General features: G+C 36.7%; 1 protein-coding gene across 1 annotated transcript; it reads left to right on the forward strand.

Moving 5' to 3' along the window:
* Nucleotides 1-1045: 1045 nt before the first annotated feature.
* wasf3a (WASP family member 3a) lies at nucleotides 1046-17286 on the forward strand. The gene is made up of 9 exons (XM_051895757.1): nucleotides 1046-1757; nucleotides 4191-4363; nucleotides 5622-5756; nucleotides 7581-7734; nucleotides 7851-7968; nucleotides 8224-8408; nucleotides 10246-10560; nucleotides 14180-14487; nucleotides 15402-17286. Exons 2-9 carry the CDS (start codon nucleotides 4231-4233, stop codon nucleotides 15557-15559), a joined length of 1506 nt encoding a protein of 501 aa, XP_051751717.1. The 5' UTR covers nucleotides 1046-1757; nucleotides 4191-4230; the 3' UTR covers nucleotides 15560-17286.
* The last annotated feature ends 1970 nt before the right edge of the window (nucleotides 17287-19256 follow it).

Below are 19256 nucleotides of genomic sequence, written 5' to 3' on the forward strand. Positions count from 1 at the left end.
CATTAAAGTTGACTAGTCGATTAGTCGGTGCAACCCCTAGTTGTAGCTTAAGTGTTAATGTATTTCTCATTTGTCCTGCACTACTTCCTGCATGATGGACCATTATTACCACTCACATACAAAAGCAAGCATTACATTAAAACCTTACAAACAGAACATGTAATTATTTACAACATTTTAGATCATTATGGGTTTAGCTGAAAAAAAGGTTTTTACAATTGTTAACAAACTAATAATTCATAAATACACCACATACAAAGGTCACTACTTTCACTGTATGTCAATATGGCTCCATCAGTGTTTTAATGGTCAATACTTCATTTAAAAGTGTTTTATGCCTGGAGCCAAGCCAACTTGTTGCTTGTTCTTCTCCAGTTGCCCCAAATAAAGCCTTTTATCAATCTATACCAACAGCTTTTTTGACGTTTTTGCAATGACTTTCAATCAGCTGACGCCTCAGTGATTTTTAGTGGATGTATGAAGTCAGTTCTCTTCAAGTTCACATAGAAGTCCTTAAAGAGTAACCGCAGGTGTAGTTCATCACATTAATTTTCCCACAAAATGTAATAACCAGAAAGTGTTTAAATTTTGATCACTATATTTACTGTTTTATATTATTCTCAATGTAAGATATTTTGCTTGTAAAGTGTCTTGCTATAATTCTTTAAAAAAATAAATGCCACTGATATTTCGTCATTATATAGACCTAATGCAAAGCTATTCATACATATTCAAGCCCCCATATACTTTTTCGGGCCACTGTATAGAGTACTAGGTTATATGTTCAAATTTTACATTTAAATTACAATATATCATTGTTTATATCATCTGGTATTTAAGTATTTATGTAATCCAGCTGAAGACATTGTGTTACACCATATTTAAAACAGAAGTGTCCATCTCTTGTGTGGAAAAAGTTAGTATGCCCATACATTTTTTTCTTCACTGTATAAAGTGCTTAAAAAATCAGTTTGTCAATTTATCAACATCAATATCAATACACTGGTCTGATTTCATCATAAATGACAGGGTAGAGAAGAAATTGTTAAATAAAGTCGTTATTTTTGTTTTGTTTTTTTGCGCACAAAAAGTATTTTTGTCACTTCATAAAATTGAGGTTAAACCACTGTAGCCACGTTGACTATTTTAACAATGTCTTTAGTACCTTTCTGGACCTTAAAAGTGGTAAGTAAATTGCTGTCTATGGAGGAGTCAGACAGCTCTCGGATTTTATCAAAAATATCTTCGTTTGTGTTCCGAAGATGAACGAAGGTCTTACTGGTGTGGAACAACATGAGGATGAGTAATTAATGACAGAATTATCATTTTTGGGTGAACTAACCCTTTAGGATTTGTTAAATGTTTTTGACTCTAAAAACATTTTTTTTTTTTTTTTTTTAAGAACTGTTCAGTGAAAGTTTCTTTATGGCATCGCTGCAAAAACCTCTTTTGTAGCATTTATTTTTAAGAGTGAGGAGGATATAATTCACACACGCACAAAAAGAGAATTAGGCCTACATGTTTATAAGCACACCTTTCCAATCCTGAAACTGTCCCATTACAGCCCCGCGCTTCTCCTGCTTTATGCGCGAATTTGATTGGTTCTCACAATTGTAATCTCTAAAGAAGCTTCCGGATCCTGAAATGCGATTGGTGCTCAGAACTGTCCATCAACATGATAATCCCGCCCTATAAAGCAATGCCTTGATGGCAGCGCATCCAGACGGTTTGTTTCATCTGCATTCAAGCCACTTTTGGTAAGCGAAAATGTTTTGAAATACATACTTAAAACTTTGTGAAGTGCGTCATTATTATAATATAACTAATCGTACATGTTTACATAGTGTATTTAGGGCATAGGTGGGTAGATTACCGGTCCCCTATAATAAACTCTCGCGCAGTTGTCAGCGTCGACGCGCAGCGGCAGTCACATAGTATTCAGCGTCATTAATGGGCGATGCTATATTAATTAAGCGAGTTCTCAACTTTGCTATTTATCAGCGTTTCGGAGTTGGGTGCGCTTTGTCAACTCCAATTCCGTGGTCAAAAAGTACTGGTGTTGGTCCAGTTATGGGATGAGGTGATGCCATGGTACTTTGAACTGAATTATTCTCATATTTATACTGTTGATTTTTACATGGTATAGCCTAGTACTTCAAAAATATCATGATCTTTTCAAAAAGAAAAGAAATATAAGTCATTTCTGATACTGAAGTAAATTCTCTGTTTGCCTGTGGTGATGACATGCAATAAAACCCCATCAATAGTATTTTGCTGATTTACTTGTTTGTCACATTTCTGCACCTACATCTGCATTTCAAGTAGGTCTTCAATAATTTCAACTAATCAAGCTTGCAATTATCTTAACAGAAATGTTTTCCTCATTTGTTTAGTCATTAACAGATGTGATGTTGTATGTTCTGTGCTTTTACTGGTGAAATGGAGCACTGTTGACTAGTGAGCCATTGATTTCCATTTGAGTTAATGGACCTTTCCACAAGCCTGCCTGCCTGATTGGAGAGATGCTGACCAATTACACTTGTACTTTGCTTCTCCTGAAACCTGAAACCTAAATTTAACTATTATGAGACAGGGAATGTGACTTCAAATCTGTGTTATACATGAACTATCCAATAACGGAAACCTTGAGCCTTTGATTGAAATAAGCCAACATTCATGCCTCAGTACTGATATGTTCTGCAGGAAGGTGACCCTGGTGTAACACGCTGTGTTGTGGATTAATGGTTTTAGCTGAAGAAGCTATCGTTCCTTTTATTCTACACACATTCTTGGTTTCATGCATTAAAGAGTAACTTTATGAACGAATGTGTCAAATCTTTTGATGCATCTAGCAGTGCTCTCTCTCAAATGTGTCATTAAGAGTTAATGTGACAGCGGGTGTAATCCAGAGAGCAGTGTGTGTGTGTGTGTGTGTGTCTGTGTGCGGGTGTGTGTGTGTGTACATACGCGCATCTAATAACTTAATCCTGAAAGGCTGGGAACACCAACCTCCCCCTGTATAATCTTCTGGTGACACACAGTTACCTTACTCGCTTCTAGTAGGCCACAGAATGAAACTAACAACACGTGGAAGCTCTGAAATGACCTGGTGAGATGTTTATATAATATATAGGGGATCCTTTATGAAAAAGAAGTGCACTTAATTGTTTTAAATGTGCACTTGTGTACTTCAAATCTTAAAAGTATATTTTTTCAAAAATTGTACTTGCACATAAAATAATATTAATGAAATAAAAGGCCACTTAACAGTACACTTTCATGACTGTTTAAAACTTAAGGACACTTTGTAATGTCAAATTAAAAGTTTTACCATTGTGTTTTAATAATTTTTTGGCGTGCTTATACTGTTATTTTGATGTGTTGACTAACACACTATAGCACATAGTACTTAATTATTTAGTACTTAATTATAATTTTAACTGTAGTGTGTTTTAAATGTCATCATTACAAATGTGTAATTACAAATATATTTTAAATACTTGTCATACAAGTAGAAAATACATTAAAATATATTTATTAACATGCAATTAAGTGTACACATTACATTCAGATTTCACTTAAATATTTTTTTTTAAGTAGTATTCTTTTTAAAACTAGCAGGAATAATTGTTAAAAAAAATCTGTCTATCTATCTGAATATATTCTGCCATTTAGTCATGACCTGTGTCAGATATATATATAATGTAAGTTAGACACACAAGCTTCATTCATGATGACTAAAAGAGCATTTTGATAAGGAAAATACATACAATGACCCCTGAAATATTGTCAATGAATTAGATAACGAAAATATTAAAACATGTGGTATTTTTAAAGAAAGAGAGCATAAACACACTTAAAGGTTTTAAAAAAATAATAGATAACAGTAAAACAAATAATTTTGAATACTTTTTGCATGTGTGTGTGTGTGTGTGTGTGAATGTGGTTCTGGTAAACCCTAAATAGCAATATCCAAAATTCTTGCCCTTGTAAGGGATATTTTTTGGTCCTCATGAGGAAAACAGCTTATAAATCATACTAAGTGATGTTTTTTGAAAATGTAAAAATGGAAAGTTGCCATAAAACATGGAAACCTGACTCATATTTTAGCCTTCCTTATGTGATATGGTGAATGATGTGTGATGGAAGGTATGAGGATATGTGGTCTGACTGTGTTTGTGTACTTACAGGTGCTGAGGTGTGTTGGTGTGTGTGTGTTGAGCTGAAGCCATGCCGCTGGTCAAGAGAAACATCGAGCCGAAGCACCTGTGCAGAGGAGCTTTACCTGAGACCATCAGCAATGAGCTGGAGTGTGTGACCAACAACACTCTCTCTGCCATCATACGCCAACTTAGCAGCCTCAGTAAGACCTACTTTATCTTATTAGATTGGCTAAAATAGTGTTTTATTTTTAAACCAGAATACTGGGAATGTGAATGTTATGATAAAATGTATGAATTTCTTGTCAGACCTCTTTCTAAAGGGCCAAATAAACTTGAAAGGTTTGTTTTAATACAAAGGGTTATTTATCTTCTTCTGCCTCGGTTTAAAAAGCTGCTTTTACAATGCCATCATGTAATACATGATAATACTGATTTTCTTATGTCAAAATGTTCTCTTTACAATAATCATGTAAAAAAAAAAGTCACAATGGGAATGTTCTACACTGACACTGATTTGAGAAGAATAGCCTATATATATATAGATTATACACTTAAAAAACATATGCAACCTGACGTTTATGCAAGACAGCTTTGTTCTGAGAACACAGTTTAGCATTTTGGTTGAAATTATAATATAGTTGAATCTATATGCAGTAGCTCTGTTTTACACAAACACACTATAAATCACAAGAGGAAATGAAATGGGATAACAATGCTTTTTTGTTCACTGGCATCCAGCAAATGCTCTAAAGCTTAATCCCATGAAGTGCAGAGAGTGATTGACAGATGTGGACGCAGAGTATATGCATGTTCTGTGGGGTCAAAGATCCTGAATTGGTGAATTCATGTTGCCTGCAATATCCTATCTGAGTGTGTGTGCATCTCAAATATATGTGTTTGTGTGAATTTACGGAATGAGATACACATCATTTAATTTGCGGTGAATGTTTGTGTGTTGCAGTTCTGTAGTATGTTAGAGCACAGAAATTTTCTAATAGTAAACACATTGTAGTAGTTGAATATTGTAAATAAGTTCTGCCTTTGAGCACATAACTTAGGCCCTGTTCACACCTGGTATTAAGATGCGTTTTTGTCGATCGGATCACAAGTGAACGACACTAAATACAGGTGTAAACAGGTCTAAAATTTTCGACCACATCCAGAGGTAGACACATTAGACCAGATTGCTTTCGTAGTGTAGATGCTCATGAGGTCGAATGCGTTCAAACAGTCACAAAAGACCACCAAGTGTAAACTGGAATGTGTCTTTGTCATCTACTTGTGATCCGATCGACCAAAACACATCTTAATACCAGGTGTAAATAGGGCCTTAGCCTCAGGTTGCATCAAGAGTATTATTTCTAATAAGTGTGCTGTAAGATGTTTTGAACAAAAACATTCTCTAAATGACAATTTCAAAGCTCATCTCAGATCTTCTGTCTGTTTTATCTCCAACAGGTAAACATGCTGAGGACGTGTTTGGTGAGCTCTTTAATGAAGCCAATACATTCTACCTGCGTGCGAATTCTCTACAGGACCGCATCGACCGTCTTGCAGTCAAGGTCACTCAGTTGGACTCTAGTGTGGAGGAAGGTCAGTCAAAGGTCAAAGGTCATATACACTTGACCAGAGATGGGGCGGGGTGCTCTTTTAACAGGATACGCGGGTCAAAATGACCCGTGGATCCCCTTTCTTGGGTGTGTTTTTCATGATGTGGTCTTTTCTTCTGATATTCCAGGAATTTCTAGAGTAAGGTGTCTTTAATGTCACCATGAAATTAAAATTGACAAATCTTTTTTTTTTCTTATGAAATATTGCAGTATTTATTATAAATTATTTATCCATGCACATCATTATTTTTTAATTCATGTTCACTCATAATCATTAATCAGAATAACTTCCCCTCCCTCTTGCAGCACATCTCTTCTCTTCTCTGATGATGTGTTTACTGGTGCGAGGGCGGGAAAACCTGTCACTCACATGATATCCATCAATAGCAAACCACAACCATCAATACCCCACTGACAAAATCAAGTCCCGCCCTACAGTTTTACTTCAGCTAATATATGTCACAATAGAGAAGAAAGGACTATCGCAACTTCTGTGCTGACTTTAATCACGTCAACTATGTTTCTCATTTAATTAGTTGTTTTTTAAATTATAACAAAATTTGTCCCATTACCCCTTGGATGCATATGCACATAAATTATTGATAAATAAAAAGTAACAACATGCAGAGTTACATTCCTTTAAATGTCAAAGTAAGGTTAACCAAACGATAGTATTAAACTAGTACCAATATTAAATATTAATATTAAAGACACAATATGTAAGATTTTTGGATTAAAATATCCAAAAACCACTAGAACAATGTTATATATTTTGTTGATTGTGTACTTTCCAACAATGTTTTTAAATCCAGAGAAATAAGCAATTTTAACCAGGACACGGACCGTGTTCATGCGTCACCTATCAATGACATCATACCCGCGTTACCCTCGATTTCTGGTTTTATTTTGTAGAAACGATGGAAACACCAAAGACGCTTTATTATATTGTGTTTTATTAGACAGGTGAGCAACTGTTTGGATACATTCATCGACAGAAAACTTATCATTGTTATATAGCTCAACACAGTAAGTCTTTTTGTTTAAATCTCGTTTTCTTGATTTACCGCGAGTACCATGTTTTACCATGCCTAATATCAATCTAGCTTACTGCAGTGTACAACAAGTGTCTCATAGCAGCTGCCGAGCGAACACATAGAGTAGCATTATAACAACTTTCAACACACAAATGTATCTAATATGATAAACAACGCTGCGTTACCCTACATACGTTTGAACGGAAGAAGCGGAAATGGCGACTGTGGCATAATAAAAGCTTCACTCTCTCGAGCCTGTGTGTTGCACTCGTCTCTCAGCAGCCTCGTTCCACTCCAACACCCTGTTTCATACAACAGTAATTTTAATAAATCTTTAATACATTAACTCATCCATGAACATGATTTCTGCCCGAGTCCCATCTGATTCTTTTCCAATGGCTGTAGACGTAAAGACAACATTTCCCATGATTCCACAAAACGAAGGTGTCATTCAAGCTACGCCTTTGTTTTGAATAAGCGACCTCTAGCGGCGAAAATTACATATTGTGCCTTCATGAATGAGGCCCAGTAGGCCCAGTAGATTTATTTTTAACCATTATTTTTTAAAAACTCAGAGAAATTGATTTAAACAGTAAATGTGTTAAGTGGAACTAATATAACAAAAAATACAACTCATAGATAACAGAGGGCATGTATAGGACTTTGTAAATGGTGGGTTTTCTAATTCTGTGGAAATCTGCAGAGCAGATTTTGTGTGCCTAGAGATAATTGATGTTCTTTGTGTAATAATCTCTCTTTCCTTTTTGCCACAGTATCACTTCAGGACATTAACATGCGCAAAGCCTTTAAGAGTTCTACTGTTCAAGACCAGCAGGTGGTGACAAAGAGCAGCATTCCAAACCCCATCACTGAGATGTACAACACCAGCGACAAACCACCACCTCTGAACATACTCACTGCCTACAGGTGTGTGTGTGTGTGTGTGTGTGTGTGTGTGTGTGTGTGTGTGCTTTCATCCTCTTCTTTATATTATTAAGATGCTTATTTTGTATAAATGAGTTTTGTTTGTTTGTTTGATCCAGGGATGACCATATTGATGGAATTAAATTCTACACAGACCCCTCATATTTCTTCGACTTGTGGAAGGAGAAAATGCTTCAAGACACGGAAGACAAGAGAAAAGAGAAGAGGAAACATAGGGTAAAATAATCACTACTTTGAATGTTTTGAATGTCTATAAATCTGGTAACGTTTTTGCAAACATAGTTGGGTTTGCAGCAGTGTATGACTTTATGAATTTTGCATATTTGACCTATTCACACACACAGTTCATTTTCTAAGTGAAAACTCACTCAAATCAAACCTCTCCCCGAGGAAAATGGTATTGCTCAGAATTAACTTTAGTTTTTTCAAGCTAAAACTCTTCCTCTCTCCTTCATAAACACTATGGCACAGGAGCAGAAGCGGTGTGTTGATGGCACGTTGCCTCGTGAGGTGAAGAAGGTTCGTAAGGCTCATAACCGCAGACAGGAATGGAACATGATGGCTTTTGATAAGGAGCTACGGCCGGATCATCGTCATCATCATCATCCACTTCACAGGGTTGTATCGTCTGAGGGCTCGCTGTCTCCAGAGGGCAGGTTTGTCAGCTCTCAATCTGCAGATGTAGCAGATATTGTCTGCTATTTTAAACAGCATTTATGCCATAATCACATTGCCACAAAAATAATTTCAACTTTTTTAAATAATAATAATATTAATGGCTACATTAAGGCACTTAATAATATAATAAGTGAATGGGAGAATGCAATGCAAACATTAACATTAAAAGACACACTGAGATGATATGCACAAAGGCACAATTAAATCAAATGGAATACTTTTTTTATGGAATATTGCAGGTTATTATAAATTATTTATCCTTGCAAATAATATATATATATATATATATATATATGTCACACCAGGTTGCAAAATAAAGATGAAATAAATGGATCTGTTTGCAGCAGCTTAAGTTTTATTTACAATGAAAAGAACAACCAGGTAAAACACGACGAGAACTGACAATAAATTGAAAGAAACACAGGACTTAAATACATATATATAAACAATATCTCAATGAACACAAAAATTTTTTCCAAAATGTTGACAAGACTAAGTTTAATATAACATCTGTTTAACTTATAACATGAAAGGAAGGTTAATAATATAACTTAGATTACACATTTTTCAGTTTTACTCAAATTAGGGTGATGCAAAAATGAGTACACCCCACAACAAAAACTACTACATCTAGTAGTTTGTATGGCCTCCATGATTTTTAATGACAGCACCAAGTCTTCTAGGCATGGAATGAACAAGTTGGCGACATTTTGCAACATCTATCTTTTTCCATTCTTCAAGAATGACCTCTTTTAGAGATTGGATGCTGGATGGAGAGTGATGCTCAACTCGTCTCTTCAGAATTCCTCATAGGTGTTCGATTGGGTTCAGATCAGGAGCCACTGAATCACTTTCACCCTGTTCTTCTTCAGAAATCCAACAGTGGAATTAGATGTGCGTTTAGGATCATTGTCATGTTGGAAAAGTGCACGACGACCAAGGGCACGGAGTGATGGTAGCATCTTCTCTTTCAGTATAGAGCAGTACATCTGTGAATTCATGATGCCATCAATGAAATGCAGCTCCCCGACACCAGCAGCACTCATGCAGCCCCACATAAGGACACTGCCACCACCATGTTTCACTGGAGGCACCATGCGTTTTTCTTTGTATTCCTCACCTTTACGACGCCATGCAGTTTTGAAGCCATCAGTCCCAAAAACATTTATCTTGGTCTCATCACTCCAGAGTATAGAGTCCCAGTAGTCTTCATCTTTGTCAGCATGGGCCCTAGCAAACTCTAGGCGGGCTTTTTTGTGCCTGGGCTTTAGGAGAGGCTTCTTTCGTGGACGGCACCCATGCATGCCATTCCTCTGCAGTGTACGCCGTATTGTGTCACGGGAAATAGTCACCCCAGTTTGGCTTTCTACTTCTTTAGATAACTGCAGTGAACTTTCATGGCGATTTTCTTCAACCCTTCTCATCAGAAGACGCTCCTGTCGAGGTGTTAACTTCCGTGGACGACCTGGACGTCTCTGTGAGATGGTTGCAGATCCATCTTTTTTAAATTTTTGTACCACATTTGCTACAGTATTCTGACTGATAAGTTGCTCCAGAGACTTTCAGTGGGGTGTACTCATTTTTGCATCACCCTAATTTGAGTAAACCTGAAAATTTTGTTCTCTAAGTTATATTATTAACCTTACTTTCATGTTATAAGTTAAACAGATGTTATATTAAACTTAGTCTTGTCAACATTTTGGAAATTGTTTTTGTTTTCATTGTGATATTGTTTAAAATGTTACTTTTCAAATTGGGTGGTAGTTGCTCAGAAATCATTATTGCAATGATTTGCATTCATCTTCTTTTCAACAGACCACATCCAAACAACTCTGACTACCCAGTCCCAGCATGCCATGCTCAAGCACGAGCCAGTCATGCTCAAGCACGAGCCAGTCATGCACATTCACAGCCGCACCCATTCCTGCCTGTGGAGACAGCATCATCTAGTGCCAATGGAGGGGTAGAGCACGAGTACCACAGCATTGGAGGGCCTGTAGGGGTGGCTGTGGGTGCTGATGTAGGTTACAGAGTGGGCTTACTCGCTCGAACACATCCAACTCCTCCACAGTACCTGCCCCGGGAAAATGGAGTCAATGGAACCATCACGCTTCCACCGACAGACTATGGGTAACTCGGCTATTTTAAATAAACAAGATATTGTAGTTTTGTGTTGCTGAATTGGTCAGCATGCTGATTGTCCCTGCTGAGTTTCCTCAGAACTCTGCAATAATAATGTCAGTCTGCTGTGATGTGATAGTGTCCTACCTCACACACACACCATATAACCATAACATGTTAAGCCATATAACATGTTGTGTAGTATAGCTTACATGATAAAATTAGTCTACAACTTAAAGGGTTAGTTCACCCCAAAATGAAAATTCTGTCATTAATTACTCATCTACATGTCATTCCAAATCTGTAGGACATTCGTTTATCTTTGGAACACAAATGAAGATCTTCTTTTTGATGAAATCTGAGAGCTTTCTGTCAGCTGTGCAACTACCACTTTCAAGCCCCAGAAAGGTAGTAAAGACATCATTAAAGTAATCCAATCCATGTGACTCTCAATTTTATGAAGTGACGCGAGTGCTTTGTTTGTGCAAAAAACATAATTTACCACTTTATTTACAAAATATTCATCTCCATTAATTGAGATTAACCACTGAGTTTAAACCACTGGAGTCACATGGAGTAGGCTACTTTAATGATGTCTTTACTACCTTTTTGAAGCTTCAAAGTGTCAGTTGCGTCGGCTGTCTATGGAGGGACAGAAAGCTCTCAGATTTCATCAAAAAGATCTTCATTTGTGTTCCGAAGATGAACGAAGGTTTTACGGGTTTGGAACGACATGAAGATGAATAATAAATGACAGAATTTTCATTTTTGGGTGAACTAACCCTTTAAGCTGTATTTCTAGTGTAAATCTTTTAAACTTTCTGTTGCATTCTTTTTTTCGGAAAAAAAAAAATCGTTATATGCTTTTATGGTGAATTTTGGTTTTGTTCTGCTACTGAAAAAGAAGTGCACTTAACTGAAAAAGAAGTGCACTTAATTGTATTGAATGTGCACTTGTAGTGAACTGTGCTTACTGATGAAATAAAAGGCCACTTAAGTGTAGTACTTAACGAGAGAACAAATTTATGACTGTTTCTTAACACTCTTAAGTACATTTTTAAAAGGCTCACTTTGTAATAATGTCAAGTTAAAAGTTTAATGTCAAGTTAAACATTTTAATTCAAAAATGTTAATTAAGTTATGAAATGGCATACTGTATGTACTTAAGTCCTAATTTAAATGAGTCAAAAGAGCACTTTAAAGTTTAGCTAATTGCATTTAAACTATAACACATTTTCATTAAATTGCAACTGACATGCAGTTATTATATGTCTGAAAACATTACATTTAGTTAGCACTGAAGTACTGTATATTATTTACGTAATAAGCAGTGTTGGGGGTAACTCATTACAAGTAACTTGAGTTACATAAGATTACTTTTTTTAAGTAACTAGTAAAAGTAACACATTACTTTTTCAATTTACAACAAATATCTAAGTTACTTTTTCACATTTATTGACTAAGAGCTCTCCTGTCCCCATTTTGAGAGAAACAGGGTAAGTGCAGAGGTGTTGTGTGCACTGTGTAAACTTGATGGGTATTGTAGTTCTCAGGGGCGCCGATAGCAATTTTGGGCCCTATGAAAGAATATGAAGTACCGCACCCATTCCGCTCCAAACATACAAGTCAACCTAGCTATCCAAAATCTTTGTCTGCAATTTAATAATACTGACCTATTACTTTTGCTATTGCTTTTGACCACTAGGTATCAGTATTTAGTCAGAGACCTCCCATGGCTGTAGCTAGCACTAGCGGATGATTTATTATGCAAATGTAAATGTAATACATTCTTAAACAAAACCAATTGTTTAGTCAAAAATTCAAGAAGGTCCATATTTTAAAGCTCTTTCTAACTTGTACTCAGCCTTAAAATAACATAGTTCTTGTAATTGTTTAACTCTAGCATTTGTTACAATAAGAATATAATTACAGGTAAAGCCATTTTTTTTCTTTTTTCTTTTTATAGCATTTGTTATGAAAAATAGCAACACAGTTAAAAACTATAACTACAACATGCCACAGTTGTAATATAAATCTTTAGTGAAAAATCTATTCCTTTAACAGATCTATTATAAATTCTACAACTAGTCAAAATTTGCCACAATAGAATGTGATACATTCTAGTAAATGTGGTCTTCATGAGTTTAAAAAGCTTGCAGGATGATGTTTTCCCCTCTTTTCATCAGTCATTTTAGTGGCTGTTTTAGATCATGTTTGACTTTCTCCGTAGCGTTTTACTATATTCTCAACAGAATTCAAATGGGTTGCGTATTTTATCATAAGCGTCGCATAGGAATGGCTAGTGCAAATGTGAACAGTTTTGGAGCGCGCTGGTGAACGCGCTTATGGTGATTCGCGCGCCACTCATGCAAAATGAAACAATTGGGCTTCATTCACAGTCATATTGCACAGACAATTGATCTGTTCAGTTCGTACAGCTTATAAAAGCTCAGAACGCATGACGTATACAATTAATTAATAGTCTGATGATTCTACGTTTTGGTGTGGGCGTTCAGAGTACCGGCAACATGTGAGAAGTGCCGGTGCACGAGAAGTACTGTCGGCCGTCTTTGAGCACTGACTGTTACTACTAATAAAACCGATCTCTGGGGGCCCCAAAAGTGCGTGGGCCCTTAGAATCTTTCTAGCTTTCCCCCCCTTAGCGGCGCCCCTGATTGTTCTAGACTAAATGTGAACATGCATTTACTCATCTCACTTGCATGAAAATATTCAGTATTCTTCAAAATGAATAAAAACAGTGAAATGCAATCTCAGAATTTTATGCCAACAAACGCAGATTGAACAAGTAATACACAAATTTTACGCCTGTAATAATGAACTATATTAAATTGCACAAATATACTTTATGTATTTAATATTGCAGCTGACTTTCAATGATCTAATTCAACCATACTAATAAGCAAAAATTACTTTAGATTTAGAAATAAGTGTTGAACTTCCTCCTCCTGTAACATATTCTTCTTTGATCCAGAATAGCAGCACAGCACAGCACAGCTGAAAGGTTTGTTTGAGCTGCACCCTCTACTGTACTGTACTTTTCTCAGCCCAGGTGAGAAAAGTAATGCAAAGGTAATGCAATGCATTACTTTTCATAAAAAGTAACTAAGTAATGCAATTAGTTACTTTTTTGGGGAGTAACACAATATTGTAATGCATTACATTAAAAGTAACTTTCCCCAACACTGGTAATAAGTACCCTTTTTAAAAGTACAAGGGGTGTGAATGCTCTAACCTGTTAACATTGACGTCGAAAAAAATATGCACTAGTTGCGTGTCAAGTGTGAAATGGGCTTTTGACAGCATACCCAAGAACTGCCCACAACTCATTCACTAACTGTCTGATGAATATTGCATACAATTCATGAGATGTAAGAGCAGGCTCAAATTGCCAGTTCCAGATCTCAAATTGCTCTGGAAACTAAGTTGCATTTACAAGGTATACTGGAATGATACAGTTAGCACTGGAAAAAGCTACAAAGTGGACCACACTTGATGCTAATAGTCAAAAGCCTCTATCAAATAACAATGTATGCTGGTCCATGTAAGAGGATACATGGTGAGGTTTCCTAATACTAGGTTTTTCACATTCTCTCTTTCTCTCTTTTAGTATGATGGAGTACTATGCCAGTTCAGGTCCGCCCCCTCCTCCAATGGCTCCCCTTATTCCATCTGCACAGACGGCTTTTGCCTCACCTCCAGCTACTCCTCATCCTGGACCAATCACATCAGCCTTACGGTATCCTCTTCCACCTGTCCCACCTCCTGGACCGGTTTTAGCTTCACCTCCCGAAGGTCCACCTCCTCCTCCGGCCCCTCCCATACCACCTCATCCAGCAGCACTTGGAGAGGGACGGAGATACAATCTGCAGCCTGTCACAGACGCTCGCAGTGACCTACTCTCAGCAATACGCATGGGTAAGTGGAGTGCTTTTGTGCATGTTTTGTAAACATCAACAGGATAGTGCTGTCTATGGTGGCATACATTAACATGACTACAGTACTGTATACACTTGTGAAAAAGAAGTACACTTTGGGATACTTATTAATGAAATAATATACTTTAAAAGAATATTTAAGTTTGAACTAAATGTAATGTTTTCGTACACTTATTTGCAATTAAATGAAAATGTATTGTAAATTTATATTATGCAATTAGCTGAACTTTAGAGTGTTTTTGACTAACTCAAGTACATCTTTATTTGTCAATTCATAATCACTTCTATTCTCTTTGAAATATGATTAAAGGGGACCTATAAATCCCCATTTACAAGATGTAATATAAGTCGCTGGTGTCCCCAGAATGTGTCTGTGAAGTTTCAGCTCAAAATACCCCACAGATAATTTATTATAGCTTGTCAAATTTGCCCCTATTTGGGTGTGAGCAAAAACACACGTGTTTTTGTGTGTGTCCCTTTAAATGCAAATGAGCTGCTGCTCCCGGCCCCCTTTCCAAAAGAGGGCGGAGCTTTAACAGCTTTCGCTTTGGTTGCTCAACAACAACAAAACTGGACAATCTCACGCAGCCAAAATGATGATTGTCAGTAATGGTGTTCAGCCTTACATTGTTCAAACCGGAGTCGACACTGATGGATTTGAGCATCCTAACTTTGCAGATGTTGTTTATGCTCAAACAGCAACATTACACACTAACTAAAGTTAAAAAGTGAATTCATAATCAACCACCCTTTTCATGCTTTTGCTGTTTAGTCCAAACTCAACAGCTACTATATATGTTAAGATTTTAAGAGTGTCAAATGCTGTGCACAAAACAAGTGGTCCCTGTGTACTGTATAGGCTACTATACATATGTTTTGTGTGTGTGTGTTCAGGTATCCAACTAAAGAAAGTACAGGAGCAACAGGAACAGCAGGCTAAAAGAGAGCCGGTGGGGAATGATGTGGCCACTATACTCTCTCGCCGCATTGCTGTGGAGTACAGCGACTCAGAAGACGACTCAGAACTTGATGAGAATGAATGGTCTGACTGATTATAGTCAGCCACACACACAATGGTAGAATAGAGACCTTCCTTGTAAATATGAAAGTACGTTAACCTTCAGACACCCACATATAGTTGATTATTAACTCTTTCCCCGCCAATGACTGAATTTTCTGGGCCCTATCATACACCCGGCGCAATGCGACACCAGGCGCGACGCAAGTGCGATTTGCTAGTTTCAGCCCAACACAGTTATCATTTTCACGTCCAGCACCCACGTTGTTTAAATAGCAAATGCATTTGCGCCCATCTGTTCGCCCATGGGCGTGCTGGTCTGAAAACGAGGTGTGTTCAGGCGCATTGTTGGCGTGTTGCTATTTTGAGGCAACTGAAACTGCACCATTGACCAACAAAACCTGGTCTAAAGTCAATGAGAATGTCTGTATTCCGCCATGTAAATAGCAATCCACCATGGTGCAAGCGCATCTGGGTTTTAAAGGGAAAGGGAGAAGACACTCTGATTGGTTTATTGCACATTACGCTTAAAACACACCCATGACTCATTAAGAGACTATTTACAACACTTTTGGACCATGCACCTGGTGCGCCGACCATTTTATCCATTGTTAAACTAGCAAAAGTGGATTCGGACATGCCCTAAGTGCACCTGCCCCATGCACTTCAGACCATGCACTTAGAGCGTTAAAATAGGGCCCTCCGTCGTTTATGACACAACGCTTCTCCGCCAATGGCGGAATTTTCTGGCAATCCATGTTTTCACTGTTATACAGTAGGGGGCGCTATTACACATCTTCTGAAAGAGTATAGAATCTCCGGATTAAAACATAGGAGAAGAAGAAGCCAAAACAAGCGATAGAAGCATTGCTTATGAACATGTAAGCTAACCACGATCATCAAACTTTCAATAGTATAAATGAAAACTGCCTAACGTTACCGAATGAAATGTTGACCCAGGACGAGGTAAAGGACTGTGAAGCTTTGGGGGTGTTGATGGACTCAGTCTACTCCATCTATGTTTTAATCATCGTTCTGAATCCGAGCCGGATGTAGTCTTTGGCAAAAACGTGATTTTCTCAGCTTTTTGTTCAAAATGTTGCTTTTTTTAAAAAACACTGTCGGGGAAAGAGTTAAGAATGATGTTAATTTCTCAAAGAATGTTATGCAATATAGAGGGAAGTTTTGAATAAACTTAAGAGGCTAAAACACTCTATCATGTACTCAAACAAGCCAAATGCCCAAGTTACAGGAAGGGGGTATTTAAAGTGTTTATTTGAAAAAAATTTTGGTTCAAATTTGCAACCTTTTGAACAGAAACTGTAAATTATTAAGAATTTCCAAGTTAAAAAATCTATAAGCAATCAAGGTCTTGTAAGAACCTAACAAGATTTGCACTATTTTCTATATTTATTATTTCAGTATTCTTTCCATTGAATGATCTGCTAATGTTATTTTGTTTATTATATATTTCTTTTTTCTGTGTTACCTCTTGTACCTCAGCTTGTACCACAAAATGTTTGTGTAAATAGCTGTGTGAATAACTCTTGCTCTCTCTCTCCCTCTCTCTTTCTCCTGCTGCAGAGATTTAAATGTACCCAAATGTAACCAATTTCCATGTTTTTTGTTGCAGTTAAAGAAATTATTTTTTGATTAACAAATTAATTCAAATGTGCTTTCAAACAATAAATGTGACATCTATGCAGAATACAACAGTATTTAAACTACTACAATGTCTTCATAAAGCATAATAGAATTGGAGATTGACTTCTCTCTCATTTATGCCAAAGTCAAATGTTTATTGACTGATTAAAATGTTAAATCTCCAGGGCTGATAACCAGCTGTGGACTTGCTGTTGACTACCAGATTTATACTTTCAAACCAAGAAATCTAAAAGATGAACAGCAAATCTTTTAGCACAGAAAATGGTATGGAGAAAATTATTAAAGGGTTAGTTCACCTAAAAATGAAAATTCTGTCATTAATTACTCACCCTCATGTCGTTCCACACCGCTAAGCCTTTTGTTCATCTTTGGAACACAAATGAAGATCTTTTTAATGAAACCTGAGAGCTTTCTGTCCCTCCATTGACACCCTATGCAACTACCACTTTCAAGCCCCAGAAAGGTAGTAGTAATTTTTTTGCTTGTTTGTTTGTTTGTTTTTGGGGTTTTTTTGTGCAAACAAACCACTCTTGTCACTTCATAAAATTGAGGTTAAACCACTGGAGTCACATGGATTACTTTAATGATGTCTTTACTGCCTTTCTGGGGCTTGAAAGTGGTAGTTGCACAGCTGTCAATGGAGGGACAGAAAGCTCTCAGATTTCATTAAAAAGATCTTCATTTGTGTTCCGAAGATGAACGAAAGTCTTACGGGTTTGGAACGACATGAGGGTGAGTAATTAAGGACAGAATTTAAATTTTTGGGTGAACTAACCCCCAAACTGCAAAAAATAACACTAATTTCTGTCTCTATAAGTGATACTACAACAAACACTTGTCACTACTTGGGTGAGGCCCTGTCACATGGTTTATCTACCTTATTTTTCACTGAGATAGTAAGCTATTGCTTGTGAATATGCAAGACTTCTGATTCATTAGCCACTATAGTTAAATAACTAGAAGAATAACAGGGCAGTAAATGGTAAAATGAAAATTCTGTCATCATTTACTTGCCCTCAAATCATTCAAAACCCTTTCATCATTCCAAAGACTTTCGTTTATCTTCGGAACGCAAATGAAGATATTTATAATAAAATCCGAGCCAGTTCTGTACTCTCCATTGACAGCTACGCAACTACCATTTTGAGGCTTAAAAAAGTCCTAAAGCTAATCCATATGAATTTTCTGAAGAGACTCGCTCACTTTACATGATGAACAGATTTAATTCAATCTGTTCATCATATAAAGCGATCTAGTCTCCAGAAAATTTTGACTGGAGTTAACATTAATAATGTTAATAATGTTAACATTAATAAACATTGATCAGCAAATATAAACAGAAGCTAAACTGAACCTGCTTGATGCTTGTGAACAAACCTCATTGGTTATTGCAGAAGCTCAAATATGCTGTGTAACACGAGAATGAACCTCATTGGTTCTCGCACGTCAAGCGAACATGCTTGAGCTTCTGTTTACCACAACTGATGTGTGCGTTGATGAATGTTTACATGTGAATAAAAGCCTAAATTAAATCTGTTCGGCATATAAAGTGATTGAATCTTTTGAACTAAATTTTGAACTAAACCACTGAATTCATATTAGTTTTACAATCTTTTTATGAACTTTTTGAAGTGTCAAAGTGGTAGTTGTCAACGGAGGGACAGAAAGTTCTCAGATTTCATCAAAAAGATCTTCATTTGTGTTCAGAAGATGAACAAAAGTCTTACAGGTTTGGAACGACATGAGGGTGAGTAATTAATGACAGAAATTTACTTTTTGGATGAACTAACTCTTTAAGGTTACATATAATAGCCTAAGGTATTAATATGCACCTTTTAGGTTTAGATATGAGCTGGTTCTGCCCCAGTGACATGCTGTTGTACCTCTAAAGGTACAATTTTTTGTACATTTTTCTCATTGTAAGAGTTCTGCCCACAAGATTAGTGACTCTGACTGTTAAAGCATTAACTTTGACAAATCTTATTGTAATGTAAATTTTATTTTATTCTTGTGACTTGGTTGACACCTTGACTTCAGGAAAACATCAAGATACTCCGATATGATTT

Source organism: Ctenopharyngodon idella, chromosome 5 (genome assembly GCF_019924925.1).
Source record: "Ctenopharyngodon idella isolate HZGC_01 chromosome 5, HZGC01, whole genome shotgun sequence".
NCBI classification, from domain to species: Eukaryota; Metazoa; Chordata; class Actinopteri; order Cypriniformes; family Xenocyprididae; genus Ctenopharyngodon; species Ctenopharyngodon idella.